The sequence below is a fragment of the Bombina bombina genome, chromosome 1 (genome assembly GCF_027579735.1).
Source record: "Bombina bombina isolate aBomBom1 chromosome 1, aBomBom1.pri, whole genome shotgun sequence".
NCBI lineage: Eukaryota > Metazoa > Chordata > Amphibia > Anura > Bombinatoridae > Bombina > Bombina bombina.
The window spans coordinates 1393118632-1393132403 of record NC_069499.1 but is presented as its reverse complement, the minus strand read 5'-3'; the positions used below and the strand labels follow the sequence as shown (position 1 = coordinate 1393132403).

The window sequence follows — 13772 nt, the reverse complement described above, 5'->3', positions numbered from 1 at the left end:
ATCTAAAATATGACACAATTTAATTGCACAAACGATAATAACAGATAAAAGATAGATAAAAACGGACGTCTCCGTAAGTGAAACTTCTTAAGTTGCCGCCATATAAATGTTGCAATGGCAAAAAGAGTTCGTGGTGTAAGTATAAACAGTCCAGTGTACACTTTCAGTATTTATATTACTTGTTGGTTTGCTAGCAAACAAGGGCTTACCCCAGACTTTCCACTCGATGTTCTCTGTGGGTTAGTTACAGCCGTATGCGTGATGACGTCACTTATGTGGGCGCTGTCCCAAACGAGTTCTCTGATTGGTCCAAATTCGGAACCAGCCAACAGCGGTAGTGGTGACTCTTTTATCTAGAGTATAGCGATCATCCGATGACAGGTACCTGCTCTTAGTGCTAGGTAGCACGCAAGGTACAAAAATGAATGGTGTAAGTAAACTTGATTATCCGATAAGGAGTTCAGAGAGTTAGTTGCACAGTCTTTCCAATAGCTAATTATATTAGCGTAATTGCACAATCCTCATGAACACTGTGGTAGCTCCAGCTACATATAGTGAATCTCAGTAGTTGTTGCAGCACATCAACGCGTTTCTCCCTCTACAGGGCTTTCTCAAGATGAATGATCTGCAACAGGTGTATCTTCATTTAAAGGTGTAGCTTGCTTCTCATTGGTTATAAAACACCTGGGAGTGTTACCTAAGGCGGTCTTGATATTTTAAGATGGTATTGACAAGCAACCAGATAGCTACTTCACATTAATATAACAAAGGTGATCCCTATCAGTAAATTTCACAGAGTTCCCTTAAAAGTGATCGTTATAGTAAATATTGTGTCTTTTAGACAATGTCTCAATCATTTCTGTTAAAATATATACTAAAAGCATTTATTAAAAACATTTATTAAAAACAATGAGTACTTAGAATATAGTTAGAAGATAGTTACATTGTGGGTCTAAATCGGTACTATCTGTATCAAATAATAAAGTGCAAAAACGTGCATTACATATCTATTATTAATCCAATAGAAATGGGGAAATGTCTAGTTCAGAATTTAGACCAGCCGGGAACAGAGTGTTATGTCTATAAATCAATTCTGCCTCTTTTTTATTTTCAGAAATTTTTCTAAATCCCCCCCCCCCCTCCAATTCTGCTTAACTTGTAGTATGCCCCAATACTTTAAATCTTTAGTATTGCCCTTGTGTACAGATTTAAAGTGCCTATATAGATTAGTGTCTATCACTCCCTTCTCAATACATAATAGATGTTCTCTTATTCTATCTTTGATCATACGCTTAGTCTCCCCAAAATAAAACAAGTTGCATGTGCATTTAAGAAAATAGATTACCCCCTTCGTGGTGCATCTAATGCATTCTTTAATAGAGATTTCTTCTCCTGAATTTGGAATAGTGATAGCTTTCCTTTTGTCACTATGTGTGCAGGCCTTGCATGAATAGCAAGGGAAGAAACCTGATATTTTTCCCCCTTGTAAATCTTTTTGTATAAAATTTGTTTTCTGATTTATCTTACGTGAACTAGGCGCAAGTATTGTTTTAAAGTTTTTTGTCTTTTTAAAAATTAGTCTGGGTTTATGAGGGAGTGCATCTCCTAATATTGGGTCAGCTTTTAGGATGGCCCAGTGTTTATTTAGAATTCTTCTAATAATGCCATGATCTACATTGTATTCTGTTATAAATGGGACGTCAATTAAATCTGAATTCTCTTTGGTTGTCTTTTGTTTATATGTGAGGAGGCTCTTTCTGTCAGTATTCCTTGCTCTTGTTACAGCCCTGTTGACAACTTCCTCATCATATCCCTTATCTCTGAATTTTTCAATTAAGGACTCTATTTGGTATTCAAAGTCTGAGATTCTGGAGCAATTTTTTCTCACTCTCAGACTTTGGCCCACAGGGATGTTGTCCTTCCATTGCTGGAGATGACAACTTTTGGAATGAATAAAGCTGTTAGAGTTGACCTCTTTAAAATGTGTTCTTGTTTCTATATTTTGGTTAATGGCCATAATTTCTAAATCTAGAAAGACAGCCTTATCTTTGCTATGATTAAAGGTGAATATGAGACCTTTATCATTAGAGTTCATATCCGAAAACAATTTTAGTAGATTTGATTCAGACCCTCTCCATATCAACAAGACGTCATCTATGTACCGTCTATAGAGCACGAGGTCCGCGCCATAGTTACCCGATTGGAAGAAGGACTCCTCCCAGTTGCCAACAAATAAGTTGGCGTAACTTGGCGCGAACCTCGTGCCCATAGCCGTACCCTCTATTTGTAAGTAGAATTTATTATTATACATGAAGTAATTATTCTTCAATATAAACAAAATACTTTTTAATAAGAATTCTTTTTGTTCTGGTCTCATCTCTGAATCATTATCTAAATATTTTTTAATAGCTGAAATCCCTTTATCATGGTCAATTACTGTATAAAGAGAAGTAATATCTCCAGTCACTAGGATGAAATCATCCTCCCAAACAATTTGTTCCAGAATATTTAGGACCTGGGTGGAATCCCTCAAATATGAGTCCAAATTCCTTACATACTTTTGCAGGAAAGTGTCCACATATTGTGAGAGATTGGAGGATAATGCCCCTATGCCCGAAATAATCGGTCTCCCTGGTGGTTGAGTGAGGTTCTTATGTATTTTCGGAAGGAAGTAGAACACCGGGACCCTAGGATGAGTGGGGTCCAGGTATTCCACCTCCCTCTCATTTAAAATCCCTAAATCTCTACCTTCTCTTATAAGCCTTTTTAAGAGAGCAGCAAACTTGTTCGTAGGGTTTAGATCAAGTTTTTTATACGTTTTATTATCATTCAATAGTCTTAAAGACTCTGTATCATAATAACTTGTATCCATAACCACAATCCCGCCGCCCTTATCGGCGGGCTTGATGGTTATCTTATGGTTCTTTTTCAAATTATCCAGAATGAGGGTCTCTTTTTTAGTCATGTTAGTTTTCATAAATTTTGATGGTTTACTACTCTTTAGATCTTTTAAAACCATTTGTTCAAAAGTTTCAAGGTGAGTTCCCTTAGCGGAGACAGGATTAAATGTCGATTTGGGTTTTAAGCTGGTATGAATAAAATTATCTTCTTTTATTTTATCTTTAGTTATAGACATTCTCTCAAGGGGGCTTTTCATGAAAAATCTTTTGAGGGTGAGGTTCCTAATAAATTTCTTTATATGGATATGTGTATTGAATTTGTTTAGTCTAACACTCGGGGCAAAAGAGAGGCCATAGCTTAAAATCTTTGTTTCCTCATCCTGTAGTGTGGTATTACTGATATTGAAAACTCCATTTATCTTTATCTCCCTCTTTTTGCTTCTTGTGCTGATCCCACTCCCTCTTGTTCCTCTAGAGGTCTTTTTTTGTTTTTTTTTGTTGTGGATATTGTCCCCATACACTTGTCTGGTTGTTTCCCAGAAGATCTTTTGAGGTGCCCTCCCTTGGAGGGCTGTTCACTAAAAAAGGAGTATCAGCTTCCCTATGTCTGGTTCTCTCCGTTATATGAGCCAGGGGTGAGAATCTATTTCTTATAGGTGTCTCCCATCTCTCTTTCTTATCCCAAATGGGTTTATTTGTACGGGAAGGTGCCTCTCTGTCTGGATAATGAGTATAATCATTATATCTGCCTTCAGTGTGATAATTATTTCTATTATCATATGTGTTGTAGTTCCTATAATTATAGTACTTATCATTATATACTCTATTATGATATGAGTAATTCGGTCTCCATGGTCTATTAGGATCTCTATTCGAATCTCTATTGTCTCTCTCTCTATAATCATAGGTGTTAGGTCTGAATGAATTGTAATTCCTTTTTTCTTTCTTTTTATTATGGTTAACTATTGTCCAATTTTCCTTAGGGGTATTAGACTCCCTCAAATTAGTATCACTATTGGTATTTAAATCCGGTTTTTTAGTATCTCTCTCTAATTTCTTCCACTTGGTTTTCAAAATATCCTTATTTAAAGTATTTAATCTTTCAATCATGTCTTTTTGTTTTTCTTTAAAAGATAGGGATTTCTTATCTTTAAGTTTATCTTTAATTTCTAATATTTCTTTTTCTAGATCTACTAGAGTATCCTTCCTAGATCTTTTTAGGATCTCCATTAAATCAACTGAAGCTTTAGATAGTACTTCTTCACATTCTCTTTGGAAATTCTCTTTAAGGGGAAAGGCACAAGTCTTAGTCAATGTTAGACCTTTTGGGATTAGATTTTTCACAGTATATTTATTTAGAAAAATAATCTGTTTTTTGTTTCAATTCTTTAGTTAGAAGTTTTTCTAGTTTTTAATTAAAATTTCTTCTAGACTTTCATATTCCAAATCTATGTTATTATCATCTCCTTTGTGATTGTGTAATTCCTTATACAAGTGTTCTCTAAATGAAAAGATGTCCTCCATATTAGAAGGGGAGGACATAATGTGTAAACAAAAAATAAAAATATATAAAGATGTGCATTAATTCTAACTAGTAAAATGTAATAATGTCTAATATTAAACAGGAAAAGCTTAAAACTTTATATGAAAATTTAACATATAAAAAAGAGTGTAAAGTGCACAGTGCTAAATGCGATATGTGACAATATTAAAAAAGGGTTTTTAACCAGACTGAATTAGGTCTAGAATATTTTAGTTAAACACACAACACCCGCTGCTCATTGTATGGGAAACAAAGGCAAAACAGAAGATATTAGACCAGTGAGCGCAGGGTGGACAACACCAAACTCCTGAGAATACCTATGTGTTCCCAAAATAGGTAAATAAGATAGCTAAAAAGGGGGAGTGAATCAGGAGCGCTACAGCTAAAGGTGCTAAGAAATAAGACTATGAATACTATACTTAAAAGTATGACAAGGACAATATTGTATCTAAAATATGACACAATTTAATTGCACAAACGATAATAACAGATAAAAGATAGATAAAAACGGACGTCTCCGTAAGTGAAACTTCTTAAGTTGCCGCCATATAAATGTTGCAATGGCAAAAAGAGTTTGTGGTGTAAGTATAAACAGTCCAGTGTACACTTTCAGTATTTATATTCCGTGTTGGTTTGCTAGCAAACAAGGGCTTACCCCAGACTTTCCACTCTATGTTCTCTGTGGGTTAGTTACAGCCGTATGCGTGATGACGTCACTTATGTGGGCGCTGTCCCAAACGAGTTCTCTGATTGGTCCAAATTCGGAACCAGCCAACAGCGGTAGTGGTGACTCTTTTATCTAGAGTATAGCGATCATCCGATGACAGGTACCTGCTCTTAGTGCTAGGTAGCACGCAAGGTACAAAAATGAATGGTGTAAGTAAACTTGATTATCCGATAAGGAGTTCAGAGAGTTGGTTGCACAGTCTTTCCAATAGCTAATTATATTAGCGTAATTGCACAATCCTCATGAACACTGTGGTAGCTCCAGCTTCATATAGTGAATCTCAGTAGTCGTTGCAGCACATCAACGCGTTTCTCCCTCTACAGGGCTTTCTCAAGATGAATGATCTGCAACAGGTGTATCTTCATTTAAAGGTGTAGCTTGCTTCTCATTGGTTATAAAACACCTGGGAGTGTTACCTAAGGCGGTCTTGATATTTTAAGATTATATTGACAAGCAACCAGATAGCTACTTCACATTAATATAACAAAGGTGATCCCTATCAGTAAATTTCACAGAGTTCTCTTAAAAGTGATCGTTATAGTAAATATTGTGTCTTTTAGACAATGTCTCAATCATTTCTGTTAAAATATATACTAAAAGCATTTCTTAAAAACATTTATTAAAAACATTTATTAAAAACAATGAGTACTTAGAATATAGTTAGAAGATAGTTACATTGTGGGTCTAAATCGGTACTATCTGTATCAAATAATAAAGTGCAAAAACGTGCATTACATATCTATTATTAATCCAATAGAAATGGGGAAATGTCTAGTTCAGAATTTAGACCAGCCGGGAACAGAGTATTATGTCTATAAATCAATTCTGCCTCTTTTATTTTATTCCTACCAGGAGGGGCAAAATTTCCCAAACCTCAAAATGCCTATAAATACACCCCTCACCACACCCACAAATCAGTTTTACAAACTTTGCCTCCCATGGAGGTGGTGAAGTAAGTTTGTGCTAGATTCTACGTTGATATGCGCTTCGCAGCAGGCTGGAGCCCGGTTTTCCTCTCTGTGTGCAGTGAATGTCAGAGGGATGTGAAGAGAGTATTGCCTATTTGAATTCAATGATTCTCTGTTATCGGTCGTAGAGATTCATCTCTTACCTCCCTTTTCAGATCGACGATATACTCTTATATATACCATTACCTCTACTGATTCTCGTTTCAGTACTGGTTTGGCTTTCTACTACATGTAGACGAGTGTCCTGGGGTAAGTAAGTCTTATTTTGTGACACTCTAAGCTATGGTTGGGCACTTTTTTATAAAGTTCTAAATATATGTGTTTAAACATTTATTTGCCTTGATTCAGGATGTTCAATGTTCCTTATTTCAGACAGTCAGTTTCATATTTGGGATAATGCATACGAATAAACCAATTTTTTCTTACCTTAAAATTTGACTTTTTTCCTGTGGGCTGTTAGGCTCTCGGGGGCTGAAAATGCTTCATTTTATTGCGTCATTCTTGGCGCAGACTTTTTTGGCGCAAAAATTTTCTGTGTCATTTTTTTGACGTTTTTGCGCCAAAAGTGTCGGCGTTACCGGATGTGGCTAAAAAATATGGGCGTCATTATTGTCTCCACATTATTTAAGTCTCATTGTTTATTTGCTTCTGGTTGCTAGAAGCTTGTTCATTGGCATTTTTTCCCATTCATATAAGGAATTTGATAATTTTGCTTTATATGTTGTTTTTTCTATTACATATTGCAAGATGTCTCAGATTGACCTTGAATCAGAAGCTACTTCTGGAAAATCGCTGCCTGATGCTGGATCTACCAAAGTTAAGTGTATTTGTTGTAAACTTGTGGTAACTGTTTCTCCGGCTGTTGTTTGTGATGAATGTCATGACAAACTTTCTAATGCAGATAATATTTCCTTTAGTAATGTTCCATTACCTGTTGCTGTTCCATCAACATCTAATATTCAGGGTGTTTCTGTTAACATAAGAGATTTTGTTTCTAAATCTATTAAGAAGGCTATGTCTGTTATTCCTCCTTCCAGTAAACGTAAAAGGTCTTTTAAAACTTCTCATGTTTCAGATGACTTTTTAAACGAACATCATCATTCTGATTCTGTTTCTGATACTGATTTTTCTGGTTCAGAGGGTTCTGTTTCAGAGATTGATACTGATAAATCTTCTTATTTATTTAAAATGGAATTTATTCGTTCTTTACTTAAAGAAGTCTTAATTGCATTAGAAATAGAGGAGTCTGGTCCTCTTGATACTAAATCTAAACGTTTGAATACGGTTTTTAAACCCCCTGTAGTTATTCCGGAGGTTTTTCCCGTCCCTGATGCTATTTCTGAAGTAATCTCCAGGGAATGGAATAATTTGGGTAATTCATTTACTCCTTCTAAACGGTTTAAGCAATTATATCCTGTGCCATCTGACAGATTAGAGTTTTGGGACAAAATCCCTAAGGTTGACGGGGCTATCTCTACTCTTGCTAAACGTACTACTATTCCTACGGCAGATAGTACTTCCTTTAAGGATCCTTTAGATAGGAAAATTGAATCCTTTATAAGAAAAGCTTACTTATGTTCAGGTAATCTTCTTAGACCTGCTATATCTTTGGCGGATGTTGCTGCAGCTTCAACTTTCTGGTTAGAAGCTTTAGCACAACAAGTAACAGATCATAATACTCATAGCATTGTTAATCTTCTTCAACATGCTAATAAATTTATTTGTGATGCCATCTTTGATATCATTAGGGTTGATGTCAGGTATATGTCTTTAGCTATTTTAGCTAGAAGAGCTTTATGGCTTAAAACTTGGAATGCTGATATGTCTTCTAAGTCAACTTTGATTTCCCTTTCTTTCCAGGGTAATAAATTGTTTGGTTCACAGTTGGATTCTATTATTTCAACTGGTACTGGGGGGAAAGGAACTTTTTTACCACAGGATAAAAAATCTAAAGGTAAATTTAGGTCCGCTAATCGTTTTCGTTCCTTTCGTCATAATAAGGAACGAAAGCCTGATCCTTCCCCTACTGGAACAGTATCAGTTTGGAAACCATCTCCAGTCTGGAATAAATCCAAGCCCTTTAGAAAGCCAAAGCCAGCTCCCAAGTCCACATGAAGGTGCGGCCCTCATTCCAGCCCAGCTGGTAGGGGGCAGATTACGTTTTTTCAAAGAAATTTGGATCAATTCGATTCACAATCTTTGGATTCAGAACATTGTTTCTCAAGGGTACAGAATAGGCTTCAAGATAAGGCTTCCTGCAAGAAGATTTTTTCTTTCCCGTGTCCCAATAAATCCAGTGAAGGCTCAAGCATTTCTGAAATGTGTTTCAGATCTAGAGTTGGCTGGAGTAATTGTGCAAGTTCCAGTTCTGGAACAGGGGCTGGGGTTTTACTCAAATCTCTTCATTGTACCAAAGAAGGAGAATTCCTTCAGACCAGTTCTGGATTTAAAAATATTGAATCGTTATGTAAGGATACCAACATTCAAAATGGTAACTATAAGGACTATTCTGCCTTTTGTTCAGCAAGGGCATTATATGTCCACAATAGATTTACAAGATGCATATCTGCATATTCCGATTCATCCAGATCACTATCAGTTTCTGAGATTCTCTTTCCTAGACAAGCATTACCAGTTTGTGGCTCTGCCGTTTGGCCTAGCAACAGCTCCAAGGATTTTTACAAAGGTTCTCGGTGCCCTTCTATCTGTAATCAGAGAACAGGGTATTGTGGTATTTCCTTATTTGGACGATATCTTGGTACTTGCTCAGTCTTCACTTTTAGCAGAATCTCATACGAATCAACTTGTATCGTTTCTTCGAGAACATGGTTGGAGGATCAATTTACCAAAGAGTTCGTTGATTCCTCAGACAAGGGTAACCTTTTTAGGTTTCCAGATAGATTCAGTCCATGACTCTGTCGCTGATGGACAAAAGACGTCTGAAATTGATTTCAGCTTGTCGAAACCTTCAGTCTCAATCATTCCCTTCGGTAGCCTTATGCATGGAAATTCTAGGTCTTATGACTGCTGCATCGGACGCGATCCCCTTTGCTCGTTTTCACATGCAACCTCTTCAGCTCTGTATGCTGAACCAGTGGTGCAGGGATTATACAAAGATATCACAATTAATATCTTTAAACCCGATTGTACGACACTCTCTGATGTGGTGGACAGGCCACCATCGTTTAGTTCAGGGGGCTTCTTTTGTTCTTCCGACCTGGACTGTGATCTCAACAGATGCAAGTCTAACAGGTTGGGGAGCTGTATGGGGGTCTCTGACAGCACAAGGGGTTTGGGAATCTCAGGAGGCGAGATTACCAATCAACATTTTAGAAATCGAGCTCTTCAGTCGTGGCCTCTTCTAAAGAGAGAGTCATTCATTTGTTTTCAGACGGACAATGTCACAACCGTGGCATATGTCAATCATCAAGGAGGGACTCACAGTCCTCTGGCTATGAAAGAAGTATCTCGAATACTTGTTTGGGCGGAATCCAGCTCCTGTCTAATTTCTGCGGTTCATATCCCAGGTATAGACAATTGGGAAGCGGATTATCTCAGTCGCCAGACGTTACATCCGGGCGAGTGGACTCTTCACCCAGAGGTATTTCTTCAGATTGTTCAAATGTGGGGACTTCCAGAAATAGATCTGATGGCTTCTCATATAAACAAGAAGCTTCCCAGGTATCTGTCCAGATCCAGGGATCCTCAGGCGGAAGCAGTGGATGCATTGTCACTTCCTTGGAAGTATCATCCTGCCTATATCTTTCCGCCTCTAGTTCTTCTTCCAAAGGTGATTTCCAAGATGCTAAAGGAGCGTTCGTCTGTTCTGCTGGTGGCTCCAGCATGGCCTCACAGGTTTTGGTATGCGGTTCTTGTCCGGATGGCTACTTGCCAACCGTGGACTCTTCCGTTAAGACCAGACCTTCTATAGCAAGGTCCTTTTTTCCATCAGGATCTCAAATCCTTAAATTTGAAGGTATGGAGATTGAACGCTTGATTCTCAGTCATAGAGGTTTCTCTGACTCCGTAATTAATACTATGTTACAGGCTCGTAAATCTGTATCTAGGAAGATATATTATCGAGTCTGGAAGACTTACATTTCTTGGTGTTCTTCTCATCATTTTTACTGGCATTCTTTTAGAATTCCTAGAATTTTACAGTTTCTTCAGGATGGTTTGGATAAAGGTTTGTCTGCAAGTTCCTTGAAGGGACAAATCTCTGCTCTTTCTGTTCTTTTTCACAGAAAGATTGCTAATCTTTCTGATATTCATTGTTTTGTACAGGCTTTGGTTCGTATAAAACCTGTCATTAAGTCAATCTCTCCTCCTTGGAGTTTGAATTTGGTTCTGGGGGCTCTTCAAGCTCCTCCGTTTGAACCTATGCATTCGCTGGATATTAAATTACTTTCTTGGAAAGTTTTGTTTCTTTTCGCCATTTCTTCTGCTAGAAGAGTTTCTGAATTATGTGCTCTTTCTTATGAGTCTCCTTTTCTGATTTTTCATCAGGATAAGGCGGTTTTGCGAACTTCATTTAAATTTTTACCTAAGGTTGTGAATTCTAACAACATTAGTAGAGAAATTGTAGTTCCTTCATTGTGTCCTAATCCTAAGAACTCTAAGGAAAGATTGTTGCATTCTTTGGATGTAGTTAGAGCTTTGAAATATTATGTTGAAGCTACTAAAGTTTTCCGAAAGACTTCTAGTCTGTTTGTTATCTTTTCTGGTTCTAGGAAAGGTCAGAAGGCTTCTGCCATTTCTTTGGCATCGTGGTTAAAGTCTTTGATTCATCATGCTTATGTTGAGTCGGGTAGAACTCCACCTCAAAGGATTACAGCTCATTCGACTAGGTCAGTCTCTACTTCCTGGGCATTTAGGAATGAAGCTTCGGTTGATCAGATTTGCAAAGCAGCAACTTGGTCTTCTTTGCATACTTTTACTAAATTCTACCATTTTGATGTGTTTTCTTCTTCAGAAGCAGTCTTTGGTAGAAAAGTACTTCAGGCAGCTGTTTCAGTTTGATTCTTCTGCTTATAATTTCAGTTTTTTTCATTATAAGATTAAGACTTTGTTTTGGGTGTGGATTATTTTTCAGCGGAATTGGCTGTCTTTATTTTATCCCTCCCTCTCTAGTGACTCTTGCGTGGAAGATCCACATATTGGGTATTCATTATCCCATACGTCACTAGCTCATGGACTCTTGCTAATTACATGAAAGAAAACATAATTTATGTAAGAACTTACCTGATAAATTCATTTCTTTCATATTAGCAAGAGTCCACGAGGCCCACCCTTTTTTGTGGTGGTTATGATTTTTTTGTATAAAGCACAATTATTCCAATTCCTTATTTTTTATGCTTTCGCACTTTTTTCTTATCACCCCACTTCTTGGCTATTCGTTAAACTGATTTGTGGGTGTGGTGAGGGGTGTATTTATAGGCATTTTGAGGTTTGGGAAACTTTGCCCCTCCTGGTAGGAATGTATATCCCATACGTCACTAGCTCATGGACTCTTGCTAATATGAAAGAAATGAATTTATCAGGTAAGTTCTTTCATAAATTATGTTTTTACAAATGCCCTCAGCTTTAACAGGCAATAACTAAGAAATAGATTTGATAAAATGCCATTTTGTTGGAGATCTGAAGTTTTATGAAAACACAGATTATTAAAATATAAATTTGGACAGCTCTGTTGTATTGTTGTTCACATTGCTTTGTTTGTGTTCTAGGTAAACTAGATAAGATGCCTCCAGTACCACCTCCTAACTTCTCCTGGGTAGAGCCTGGGCTGTTAGCTGGCATGGCCATGCCACGTCTCCCTGCCCACTATGAATACCTATATGAAAATGGCATCCAACACCTCATAACTCTGACCGAACACAAGCCACCATACTACGACACATGCCCTGGACTTAATCTCCATCGCATCCGCATCCAGGATTTCTGCCCTCCCAGCACAGAACAAATTCAGAACTTTCTCAAAATTGTGGATGATGCAAAAGCTAAAGGAGAGGTAGTTACTTACTTTACTGATTAAAGGGACACTCAAGTCAAAGTTAAACTTTCATGATTCAGAGAGAACATGCAATTTTAAACAACTTTCCAATTTACTTCCATCAACAAAATGTGCACAGTCTTTTTATATTTATACTTTTTGAGTCATCTGCTCTTACTGAACATGTGCAGAATTTGTCAGAAAAAATGCTATTGCATTGTCTTTTATCATGCATTTGTTGATTATGCAAATCTACTGTATTTACTGGTAACGGAGGTGAGGAGTCAGGAGTTAAAACAGGAACCATAACTCTGCAACATCCTGCATAGTGATTGCTTGACAAGTGCATGGTCTCAATTATATCTGTTCCTAATTGGCTGCTTTAGAAGAGATTATATAAACAGACTAAAGAGGTGTTTATGTATGTGTGTGTGTGTGTGTATGTATGTATATATATGTGTGTGTGTGTATAAATAAAATAAATATACGTCTAAATAAAGTAAAATTACAATAAAATCTAATGTCACTTTTAAGTAGCTACCTGTGAGAAGCTGTTGTTTTTAGATCTGAAAAAAAGCATTAGTGGATAGCAGATATTAACATAATGATATAATAAATCTCACAACAGAATATGATTGTTGTAAACCCTTTTATCTTTTCCATATATTTTAATATAAATTTCATTGTGACCAAAAAAATGTTTTAATTTTTTTTTTTGTGAGTCAATCTGTTCTCGTCATCTATCATATCTATAGCATTGATTAGAAGATTCTCTAATTGCTTTAATTATCACAAATATCTTTACCTTTCTCTCAATACAGGGAGTTGGAGTACACTGCTTACATGGATTTGGTAGGACTGGCACAATGCTGGCATGCTATCTGGTAAAGGCCAAGAAGATCACTGGTGTTGATGCCATAAATGAGATCAGAGCTCTCCGTCGTGGATCTATAGAGACAAGCGAGCAGGAAAAATCAGTGATCCAGTTTCACCACCATATTAAGTGAAAAGAAAAGGAATGAGAAGAGTTTCCCTTGTTTTAAGAGAGATACAACTTAGCACATCGTTTGATCATCATTAATTTTTTATCTTAAATTATGATTTTTGTTTTATTTTTGTGCATCTATAAATAATATATTGGATTTGTATTGCTTAATTCCAGTAGTTTTTCATATTTATAGTTGACATTTTCGAAAACATTTTCAGGGAAACTTCACTATCAAATGAGCAGACTATTGATCATGTCCACTGATGGTTTCCATAGCTTTGTCCTTTCTGCTCCACCTCAAAGCCATCAATGTAAATTACACAAAATATAAAGTATTGTAATGTAAACTGCAGGAGGTTAAATTACACAAAATATAAAGTATTGTAATGTAAACTGCAGGAGATTCATAGATTTGCCAGTTTATCATGTTGGATATATTATTTATTTTTATTCTGCCGCTCTGCTGAAAAGTGCAGGAGACTCAAATACTGTACCACCATATACAAACAAATATATACATAAGACCAACAAACAAAAACTTCTTTGATAGCCATAGATAAAGATGTCCATAGCTCATGACAGATATGTACAGTGTGGGGCAATTACTCCATGGGACAAGAGCCAAAAACTGTGACTGTTTTAGGAAAATACTGA

At 36.7% G+C, this 13772-nt stretch overlaps 1 protein-coding gene across 2 annotated transcripts in view; it reads left to right on the top strand.

The window, feature by feature from the left end:
- The window catches only part of DUSP23 (dual specificity phosphatase 23), a 63672-nt gene extending 50386 nt beyond the window's left edge, over positions 1 to 13286 (top strand). For both annotated transcript variants that reach the window (XM_053704825.1, XM_053704817.1), the window contains 2 exons: positions 11865 to 12148; positions 12952 to 13286. In XM_053704825.1, the coding sequence (XP_053560800.1) occupies positions 11879 to 12148; positions 12952 to 13137 (456 nt within the window). In that variant the 5' untranslated portion in view covers positions 11865 to 11878 and the 3' untranslated portion in view covers positions 13138 to 13286. The remainder of the gene's footprint in view (positions 1 to 11864; positions 12149 to 12951) is intronic.
- Positions 13287 to 13772: the final 486 nt, after the last annotated feature.